General features: G+C 34.5%; 1 protein-coding gene across 1 annotated transcript; it reads right to left on the bottom strand.

Moving 5' to 3' along the window:
• Positions 1-1,664: 1,664 nt before the first annotated feature.
• Positions 1,665-6,061, bottom strand: LOC148010724 (E3 ubiquitin-protein ligase RGLG4-like). The gene is made up of 10 exons (XM_087671373.1): positions 6,031-6,061; positions 4,681-4,761; positions 4,369-4,453; positions 3,594-3,737; positions 3,387-3,500; positions 3,058-3,155; positions 2,893-2,966; positions 2,715-2,820; positions 2,176-2,303; positions 1,665-2,064 (listed from the first exon to the last, which is right to left on the bottom strand). Exons 2-10 carry the CDS (start codon positions 4,726-4,728, stop codon positions 1,851-1,853), a joined length of 1,011 nt encoding a protein of 336 aa, XP_087527499.1. The 5' UTR covers positions 4,729-4,761; positions 6,031-6,061; the 3' UTR covers positions 1,665-1,850.
• Between the last annotated feature and the right edge of the window lie 6,135 nt (positions 6,062-12,196).

The following is a 12,196-nucleotide window of genomic DNA, read 5'->3' as shown; positions in this document are numbered from 1 at the left end:
CACCTTTGGTGTAGTCAATCTCACTATTGATCATTACCACTCCATCACTTGTGTATGAGTGATAAGGGGATTACAAGCCTTCAAACATGCGTGTATATATCTCGAGTGGTTCACTATATATATATATCGTCTATATCACATGCCTTTAAGGCCTATTTATAAATATTCATTATTTTTTATTTTTTTCTTAAATAAAATACAATCATTTTTAATTAAATTTGCGAGTAAACCCTTTATCTGATACCCTTCTACATGTAAATCCTGACTTGAGAATATTGGATCATCATGGTTGCCACATGGACGCATTGCCACAAGGGTGATGATGGTCCTTATGTATATTTTGCTTATTCCAACACCTAACATTTAATATTGAAGCTCTTTTAATCCTATTTTTCATTAAATGGGTGCCCAAATATCACTTTAAGTGCTTTATGATAGATTGATGTAGTAGCCATTATGTTATATTCTATTGGAATGGGGAGATACATATACTAAAATGATATAGGCATTCAAACCTTTATCATAAATAATGTCTTAATATATTTCTACATTAATTTTAAAAATTTCAAACAACTATTTATAATGATTGTTTATTTATTATTATACATACATGCTCCATAGAACTAGCTTATAGATTCTATATGGAGAAACAACATAACATCAAGTTAGTATATTCTTTTCTACATGGGCCCTTAATGTGTTCTTATGGAAGCATAAGCTAGATCTCACTAAGTTTATAGTTCTAGGTTTTGATTTACACATACTAAGGAATTTTCACACACATGCCTACTTGCCCATGCACCTACATGTATGTGTACTGAAAATATACATAGCTAGATATATAACATAGCTACATACATATGCACACACACACAACCTCATTCTTATGTATCCATTTATTGGTGAGTTATAAAATAAGATATTGAATGATTATGGAAATTCTAGCTAAATTTGTACTTTTACATTCCCCTTTCCAAGAGCTTTCATTGATGTATAATATGACAAGTAATAGTCAATTTAAAACAAGAACTTAGGCTTCATATGGGTGTGTAACTACGCACTTTTGTGTGCTATCCAACATACAAAAAGTGGGCTATCTTTCCATTATTTCTTCCATCAAGAATATTTCCATGATAGATCATATCATGTCTATTAACATAGGTGCCTTGAACACTATTTTCTGCAATAGAGGTGATGATGATTTATTCCTTATGGAAATAATGGTATATTTGCTCATGTCTAGCTATCCTAACTTCAATCCCAAGGATGCCACTAATATATTGACACATTTAAATTATACTCATATTTAACTAACAAGCTATAAGAACACCTTTGGCACATGCACCTTAATACTTGCATTATGTGAGTCTCAGTATCATGGGGAGACACCCATGAAAAATAGTGTGAGTTCATGTGGACATTTACTTATGTGTAAAAAGAAATAATGGCAATAACCTTGGATAAAATTCACATTGAAAGTAGATGGATGCTTAACTATAGTATCTCTATATAATGGTGGGTTTATTATCCCAAATCAAGGTAGTGATAAATAAAAGAAAGTAAGTTGATAAAATATACCAATACATGAATTTTTTAATCGAAACACTATTTTTATTTACATAAAGAAACAAGAAAATAGCACACCCATGGTATGCTAAATGTAGAGGAAAGTTGTGTCTAATCCTAGAATAGTAAATGACAACCATAGAGAGTTCTTCCTCATTCATCAAATAGCCATGGGCATAAAATTACATGTAGCATTAACCACTATCCTTGAAAGAAGTTATCATAATCGACTGAAAGGATTGCAAATTTCCCTTTCACTAGCCCTTAATAGAAATAACAAGCTTTCAGTAGTGACCATTATAATTCATTGGATTGTAGTTATATCGAGTGGCATTAAAGAAATGTTGTGGTTGCGGTTTCCAATATGAAGAAGGCATTGTGGCTATGGTCTCTTGTTTGAAAGGTTGTGGAACAAGTTGTGGCTGTTGACCCCAACTTGAAAAATATGTTTGTTGTTGATGTACATTAGAGCTTGAAAGAGGTGTCGGTTGCGGTTGGCTATGAGACCAAAAAAATATGACACACATTATATACAGACTTCAAATTTAAAGAACATGAAACCACTGCTTATGTGGGGAACTTTTTTATTTTTGGGTTAAATGTTGTTACCTTAACCCTTGCATACGTTGGATTGCCTTATACTGCTTTGGAATTTCCATGAGTGCTGCAACAGCAAATTCTGCTTCTTTGTGGGTTGGACTTGAGCATTTTGACATGACCTCAGTGAAGTTTACAAACTACATGTAAAAAGATCTCATTCAAACAATAAATCATTGCTTACAAAACAACACATAGCATGCCATCAAGATCCAATGTTAAAAGATTTATTTTCTAAAAAAGAACTTATGTAAAACAAAATTTGTCAATTATTTTAGTTGAAGATTGCATGGATGTCAAATTTAGCTACTTTTTGGGCTAATCGTCAATGGAAAGTCTTAATTTTTGCAATAAGGCTATTCACTTGAATGAAATCTAGAAAAAATTTATAGTTGAGATCTTGTTATATTACAATCTTGATTAACTATAATATTAACCCTTATCTCCCTTCTATCAATCCTTCTCCTCCCTATAAAAATTGAATCTTTTTCACAAAAAACTACTTGATAAGAAAATCAAGTTATTAATAGATCTATCTTTTTCTATTGCACCTGAAAGTTGTCAAACTTGCGTTGTGGGATAGCATCATCAAACCATTTCATCTTGTCCCATGGTCCATCACCAACCCCCACCAAAATGATTGATAAAGGATAATTGCTGGAACTCAAAGTTTATACACATTAGCATCTTATATAAATTAGATTCTAACATAAATATAAAATAGTGTACCTTGCAGCAACAATAGCATCAATGGTCACCTTCTCTTGTACACTCAACATTCCACCTCGCACATTACCAGTTACCTAACAAAATGCTCTCTACATTCAACTCCCTAATTTGCCATTTATAAAATCATGTAAATTAATGAATTAGCACTACACTTTATCCAAGTACCTGACCATCAGCAATTATAACAAGAATATGAAATTGGTTTCCAGATTTTCTCACAACATCTATTGCTGCATGGATGATAGGTGCATATGAGGTGGGACCTACAAAAGTAATGTTTTTCACCAAAGAAGATAAATTATCTTATCTTATTCACTTGTGTATATTAAGATCATCGCCAAAACTGAAGGTAGATGCATTTACAAAATCTTTTAAATGCAAGCTCATGGTGTATTGTATTAATGTGTAGAACCTTAAAAAAAGTGATCAAGTTCTAATAAAACTTTGAAGATTGCTAATGACAATCTTCTAGCCAACATTATGTACAAACTTACCAGAAAGAATGACATAAGGGAGTATTTCTCTATAGCGCTTCAAGACACCTTCAAAACCTTCACAAGGGCTTCCATTCAGATTGAAGTTGAAACAACTTTGATCATGGGTAGTGGCTGTTAGGAAGACACAAAACAAATAATCACTTGACTAGGAGCACATGGCATACAAGTCTCTAGATTGTTATGGAAATAAGCAAGTTGGCAAACCATCCCCAAAACCAAAACAAGGGATCAAACTATCTTCATCAAACTCATAGAGTGTCCTCCCAATGATTGAAATAGCTTGCTCGTAAGGATTCATTCCATTGGGAAGAAGGGCATGAAGGCTAAGTCCATCAAAAGAATATTTTCCTGCCAATAAGGAAAAACTAAAATATAAGCTTAGTTATTATATTTGTATTTTGTGTCTTAGCCATGAATGGATATTTACCATACAATCTTAGACAAACTTTGGACTTAATTTCTACCTACAATCCATAGTTTGGCATGCAATAGAGATATTATATCAAAAGAAAATATAGTTTCAGAATATAAACCAATTGGAAGGACATTCTTCTAAAAGCAATAAAATGATTGATTATTGTCATAGATATTTACCATAACAATGAGCCATTATTTGTGATAAATATTGTCAACTATATGCAATTTTGATCATTGTTTATCATCTCTACCAACTTTAGATTCAAAAGCATGCAAAGTGATCCAAGCAAACATTACATTGCTATAGCATTTTCCTTTAAAACATGTTCCAAGCCCTACGCGATAATTTATGCATGTAAATAGTTTTATTTGTATTTTACTCAAGTTGAAGTATTGAAACATATCAAGGAAGCTTGAGTACAAGTAGCATATAGCGAAACAACAAAGAGCAAAATATAAACAAAACTCAACACTTAACTTATAATCAAAGTTTCCAATATACAATGCCTATACTAGTAGTAGCTAAAATTCAAAACAAAATCACAAATGTTATGCAAATTACCTGTCCACTCATTGCTTTTGGTGAAATCAATACCAATAATCAGATTTGATGATTCAAGTCCAGCCTTTCTTAAAGCTTGTGTCACCTACATTACCAATATTCTCTCTCTCTCTCTCTCTCTCTCTCTCTCTCTCTCTCTCTCTCTCTCTCTCTCTCTCTCTCTCTATCTATCTATCTATCTCCCCCCTTTGTAAAAGTATTAATATTATATCAAAGACTAGACCACTACCCTGAAATACTCTCTAAGATCTTGGAAATTGCTTATTGAAGGAGGAGGTTATACAATACACTTGAAAGCCTGGAAAATCCAACCTGATTGATATCTGTGTACTTATCACGAATGTGGGAATACTTTTCCATCTTGTTTTCTATTGCTTACAAATTCCTCAAAGCCTGAGTATATGAAAATCTTTCTTTAGGTACACAAAAATATATTTAGATTTTTAATGTTCACATGAAAGGAATTCCAAGGTCATAGCAAATAGTATATGGCTTGGATGTAATTAGACTATATTGTTGCCTTAAAATCATAGCTAATTCTCATATATGAACCAATTTCACCTTCTCTTAGAAAAATTAATATGTAACCATATCAAACAAATCAATTATAGTCCTCAATTAAAGGCATATGTGGTCATCTTTGAATTAGTCAACTTATAAATGGCAAGGTTCAATTAAGTATGATTAAACCTAGGTTTGCCAAAAAGTGATTAAAGTGAGCACTTGAATCTAAAATAATATCAACGTGCCTCTAGATTTTGTACAAATGAACTTCAAGAGTCTTGTAAAGAATAGATAATATATACCAATAGAAATGCATGTGTATACTTATTTGTCTTTAGCAGATGCAAAAGTGTGTTAAATAGGCATCTCTACCTATATCTGAGTCCCTTGGGAGTGCATCCAACCTTATATCAAGTTGGTTGATCACAGCAATGTGAGATCCAACGAAATCCAATTGGTGTGGTTAACCCCAATGAAGCAAACATTTTCATTGATCCACATATAATATGTTGTCCTATGCCTACCATCGGTAAGATAGTGCATAATTCTAGAAGATTTGATGGAATGCTTATAATCATTGGAGTGGATGGTAACCTATTCTACCATTCAATATTGAGGTTACCATCCATTAATGCAATGGTGGGTGAAATATACAACCATTCAACTCTAGTATGAGAGCAAATAAACAGTTGTGCATCGTTACAAAGTATGTCCAACCCTAGTAGTTTGGTTTTTTTGATGTGTTGAAAAGATCAATCCTAAACATCTATAAGAGATTTTAGGCAAATTCCTACTTTGTGAATTATGACAACATCATGAGCTTCTACTACAAGGTAGGGGCTAGCAACTTTGTGGCCCTAACTACACCTAGCTAGATTTGTGGTACCTCACAAAAGCAGAAGCTCGTGAGGTTGAAAACTATGGAAAAAGACAAAGGGATCGAAGAGGGCCCCTTGTAGGGCTCCTTGGAAGAAGCTCATGATGTTGGAACATCAAAAGGGAAAATAGGGGAAATGACTTGTTGTGTGTATCACAATGCATAAGCACAACAGTGCAATGATGCAACAAAAGCATTGAATGGAGATGCTAATGCTAATAGACGAGGAGTAGGTGCAATGGTCAGGGCTAGCTATATTAAGACTAAGCTGGCGAATTAACCTGCAGGTGCTTGTAAGAGGGTGAGCGGCTCCTACCTTAGCTTGGCCAGGAGCACTTATTTATAGTACCTTAAATGCAGGAATATCAATTATTAAGCGAATCCATACTCGAATTATCTCTCAGGAATCTAATAATTCGGAGGATGACGATAATACGTTTTCTCGACTGTGCACAAATATTCTTACCGGATACGCTACTACACGATTAACATGTGCAGCCTAAGAAATTACGTAACACGCATAATTATTTAGATAGTGCGAGACGAGTGAGTGATAATTATTAATCCGTATTGATATTGCAGTTCGCTAAGCATCTCATTTATAGTCAGTTGATACTGATATTTTTACACATGATATAGAGCCCGCGTAATTCACTATATATATATATCCTATTTTACATGCGTTCTAGGCTTATTTATAAATACTTTTATTTAAGAATTTTTTAAAAATAAAATATAATCATTTTGTATTCAATCTGTAAGTAATCGTTTTAGATGGGATTTTTTTTGTATGTAAAAAATTTGTAAAAATAGAATTTTAGAAATCTCCTATGTTAAACCCATGTGATACATGTATATATTTATGATTTACTTCACCGGGACTTAGAGACATGTAGATAGCTAATTTATAATGATATTTCAATTTGCTAATTCTTGCTACTAGCTTGATGTCACTCGTCAATCTCACTAGATACAATGCACAAAATTGTGTCATTGCAAAACACACAAGGTTATGAATTGGTTGATTTACTTTTTGTGTGAGTAAAGGGAACAATCGAGAGGGTGCACTTTGCACTATATCATGGTAGCATGCATGTACACACACACACGCACACACACACACACACACACACACACACATACACATTCTATTAACATCCTTTTAGGCATACCAATGATGTATAGGAGATAGAGGGACACTGTTCAAGATCTTAGTTACAATCCACTATAGGATGCCATTAGCATAAAAGTAAATACCAATTGCCAAAGCTATGAAAGTTATTAAATGTATCATGACCTTAAAGCAACTCATTATTTAGGCTTTTTGAACTCATCTGTAATAAGCTATAGTTTTGGCAACTCAATAGATACTCATTTTCCCTCTTTTTTAGTCCCCCTTCATTTGAGTGATTTCACCTAGGTATGCTTTGTGTTTTGTTGATGCAAGCTCATTTATGATCCACATTTTTGTTTGCATGAGACAGTTGATAGCTTCAATGCTTTAACTTCATCATGATACCACCTAATCTAACCCATACTAGTGTAAGTTCATTCTCTAGTCTATATGAATCTTAATATGCTTCCTGATCATAATCTAGTTTCTTTATGCCTATAAGACCTTAAAAATGCACTTGGTCTCTTAGAAGTAATGATTCATCATAGTGAAGCAAGTTGTCATCCAATGATGTCAATTCACTTGGATGGTTCGAAATACCCACTAATGAGTAAGGTAAACATATATTCCAACTCAATTGCTTCAAGGAAGGTATATTTATACTTTTATGTTAAACAATTATAAAGTTCCATGCGTGTGTTTCTAATTTCAAATGTAATATGATTCTTAAAAAGTGAATTTGAGTGACAATAAACTATACTCTACAACATGCAATTGATGTGTTGTCCTTGGCCCCTATTTTCTTGTCATTAAAAGCTTAATTAACATTCCTTTTTTAGATTATATGCTATGTAAATACAAAATCTTATCCTAAAGTTTGATAATTTAGCATGTTGTGTTTGTGCTCACATTAGAGAAAATTCAAAATATAGTCACATCTAACCATCCATATAAATTTTCATTTAATATTTTAGTGGTTATGGAGCTCTTAAAGCCAATGAATATGCATACTTAAATGCAAATGGAAAGTGGATTTTAATGCATTAGTAAATGCTTATTCAAATGTGGTATAAATGAACTATTCATGCTTTGTGGAGAAGGAGTCACCTATTGATCTCAATTGTTTTCTTCGTACCTTTTGATTTCATCGCATTTAATTTCATGTCATTTATTAAATGTCCTATCCCTTTTCCACTTTTAAGCTATTGTGCCATATTTTAGGCTACAAATGTGAAGTTTTTAATCCATTTTGAAGTCCACCGGTTCTTTTTACTTTTCATAATCTTGATAGGAGCTTTGAATTGCCTTCCACTTGCAAATTTGAGCCAAAAGGGTCCTTGCATGTGCTTTCAAATGTAATATCTCCTAAAAATTTTCCAAAAAATATTGTGGATGCTGTAGAATCTTCTAAAAAGTTTCCAAAAAAGGCAAAAATGTTATCTTTAAATCTAGCTTGCATTGATGACTAAAGCAAAGGGAAACCCAACACATCAATCTGCAAAACTTTTGCTAAAAATGAATAAAATATCAATGCATACTAATTAACAATGAAGAGATCTACAACAAATTTCAAATATATAGAAAATACTCTATCTCGTGTACTATACTTGGAGAATAGGTATGCATTTAAATGTAGGGATGTAAACCATCCAAGGGGATGACATACCACAACTCCTTTCCACATCAAGTGATGATAAACTAGGAGAGAGGTCTTCCCTTGCAAGAGTAATGGCCATTTAGAAGCCTGTGCCACTTAGGGATCCTCTAGTGAAAAAGATAAGATACTTATTCCCAACTATTTTTCCTTTGATTTTTCTTGATCTATTAGCATTTATTCTACTTTTTTTCTTAATGGGGATGGCTCATCATCCTTTTACTTTAACCATGCCCCAAGGAAACCAAGGCATTGATTGCATGCATGACTTGCACCCAAAAATCTACTAGGATCTTGCAAGGTGATATATAGTTGGTTTTTTCTTTTCTTTCTTTTTGCTCCCCCGCAACTAGGTCATATCCCAATGAGGAGGATAGGGCATTGGCTTTGAGCCTAACTTGAACTGATAAGACCTCACAAGAAAATGAGTATCTTTTAGCTTTCATTTTTCTCATCTTTTTCTCTCTACTTTTTGGATAACAACTTTTACTTAACTTTGCTCTCTATTATCCACTCCTCACTACAATATGAGTGTCTTTATCATTAGGACACAAGATCCAAGTAGGAGCTCACACCTAGTCAAGCTATCTTACTAAAGAAATTCAAACTCAAGTAGGGCATAGCTTAGGCAAAAACACATAAATTAGAAACCCCTACACTAAAAAGGAAAACCAAATGAGTCTCGTGGCCTGATGAGATTTTGAAAAAAACACTACAACTTCAACAACATAGTGAAACTAGTTACCTAGGTCCCTAAGAACCCAAATGACATGTAATACTCGACTAAAGGGATCGATGACTTAGGCCTCTAAGTTTCTAACCTAATAAAGAAGGGTATCAAGATCCATGATACCTCATCTTGGATAAATTTTACTTCATGTCTGCCAATTAAGGTACAATGATTCTAAGAATTGATGTCTACATATCATCATCTAGTTATGAGCTTAGAATCGATGATGCCATGACCTAAAATTACAATTAGGTCTATCTCTCTCTCTCTCTCTCTCTCTCTCTCTCTCTCTCTCTCTCTCTCTCCCCCCACACACACACACACACACGTGTGTGTGTGTGTGTGTGTGTGTGTGTGTGTGTGTGCACATGCACAGGTGGACATGCATGCGTGCAAGGTTCTACATAAGGTGAGTGTTGGGGGGGCTAAAGTATCCCTAAACAAGGATGCTTTTTCCTCCACTTGGATACTTCTATCACATGAAAAGACCAAGGACCAAGCTATATTAACTATATTCAATGGCTTTTACAAACCATGTACAATTGTCTCCCTCTCTAACTAAAGTTTTAGGCCTTCAAGCATACTTAGTACATGTCTGGTGTCTAGCGATCAAAGTAGACTCTTCTTTCTTATCCACTACATTATCACCCAAGGAGAACTATTGCATAGGTTATAACAAAATTTCTGTAAAGAATCTAAATGCCTCTTCTTACTCCTTCAGTTCCTCTTATAAATAGCATGATGTATCATCTTTCATATAGTAACACCTATCTCTTGCACCATAATGCATCTAGACTTGTGCAATGAATACACAATACTCGCTCCCTTTTGAAGGAGAGTTTTATTTTCAAGACTTTACAATCCTCACTCTCTTCTTGGAAAAGGTACTAAAATTCTTCCTACATGTGCAACTTACCTAGAAAACTCCAAAATTTCTTCCAAGAAGCTTGGACATCATGCTCATACCACATTGCTTGTTCTTTATTTCACGTAGATGTTTCAATTATCCAATGTAATACATTTAAGGTCTAGTCCATTGATAATACTTATGTTTATGCCTCATCAAGAAAATGGCTAAACGTACTTGGCAAAAGGTTCCTATATAAGGCTTAGCGTCATGAAAACCATGCCTCTTAAGAGCAAAGTGCTTCCCAAGCTCTTGATCAACTAGTAAATTCTTTTGAAATTCATTCAAAAATAGGTCATAAGGCTCTTGGATTGAAGCTATGGTTCTTATAATTAGGCTTACATAGCACTTTAAAACATCCTCCTTAGGGGTATGAATATCAAGAAAGTGCTCGTTCCACATATGATGAAAGTATAGTCACTTTGGTACGTACATTAATCTATAATCAAAATGACACAAGGACGACTAGCAAGAAAGTTTATGACCATTCTATACATGGTGTGCTTAATGACTTCTATCCACTACATTTTTAGAGATATGATATGCATCTACTATTAGAATATCAAGCTCTCGTTACTCTTCAGTCAGTCTATCTTTATGTGTGTGACCGACATTAGCTAGATACAGCTGTACACATGTGTGACATTCAATAAGTTAATGTAGTCAGTGACTTAACCACAATTAGTCTTGGTTAGTCATACCTATGTGTGTAAGTCTCTTTCAGTTAGTATGATGGAAGAATAATGGAAGAGGAACAACAATGAGCTGAGGCTTGTCAAGAATCGCATGATGGGGGGATTTGCTTAAGCTGTTGTGCCAAACACACACTGTATACACACACTGTATACACAAGAGGAAGTTCACTCAAGAATACAAGAAGAGAGATGGAGGACAAAACGTTTTCTTGCTAATTTTTTATTCTTCTTCACCCACTATATTACAATGTACAAAAAGTATAGATAATATAGAACATAAAGGAAAGTGGCCTTCTAAGTTAAACATTGCATAACCGACTACACTAATTGACTAGCACTACACTAATCGACTGGTGCTATATCTTTGCCAGATGTAGGTAGGTGTAACAAACTAAATATAATAAGTGATAAGTCAATGGGCATGTGAGTGTCATAATGACCACCAACGTGCTAAGTGTAGACGTGGGGACCCATCTAGCTAGGCGGTCCATCATCAATGTCTGCATGTGTTGAGCTTGCCATCTCAACACTCCCCCTCAAGCTCAATTATATCTCTACAACTCCAAGTAAGCTTCGAAACTTTCAAAGCTTCTCTGCACCCAATGCCTTTGTGAAAATGTCAACTATCTGATCTTGTGTGCTGACATATACCAAGTCAATCTCTCTTCCAAGTATCTTCTCTCTCACAAAGTGGTAGTGCACCTCAATGTGTTTTGTCCTAGCATGGAACACTAGATTCCTAGCTAGTTGTATGCTACTCATATTGTCACAATGAATGAAAACTGGACCATCTCCCTGCACGTCCAAATTACCTGATAACTTTTGCAGCCATACCACCTCACATGCTGCCATAGTAGCACCTCTATACTCAACCTCTATACTCGATAAAGCAATTGTAGGTTACTTTTTGCTACTCCATGAAACTACTACACTACCAAGGGAAAACATGAATCCACTTGTAGATCTTCTATCTGACATGCTACCAGCTCAATCTACATTTGTGTATCCAAAGACCTGTACATCCTTACCTGCCTCATTAAAAATTCCATAATGTAAATTGGACTTCACATACCTCAATATACGTCTAACTGCATCCAAATGAGGCTTTCTAGGCATCTGCATAAACTAACTAGCAAGGCCAACAACATAGCTCAAGTTTGGCCTTGTGATAGTCATGTAAATCAAACTCCCTACCATCCTCTTGAGCATAGTACGGTCTTCTATCTCATCCCCAATGTCAGCACTCAACTTCACATTTTGCTCCAATGGTACTGAAAGAGGCTTACATGCTATCATACCATACTTGGATAACATATCCAAGCCATATCGCCTTTGGGATAGCCATAT

The sequence above is a fragment of the Lygodium microphyllum genome, chromosome 29, assembly GCF_053477565.2.
Source record: "Lygodium microphyllum isolate KBCC chromosome 29, Lygodium_microphyllum_v1.1.10, whole genome shotgun sequence".
NCBI lineage: Eukaryota > Viridiplantae > Streptophyta > Polypodiopsida > Schizaeales > Lygodiaceae > Lygodium > Lygodium microphyllum.
Note: the sequence above shows the minus strand (reverse complement) of the source record. Positions and strands in the feature narration are given on the sequence as shown.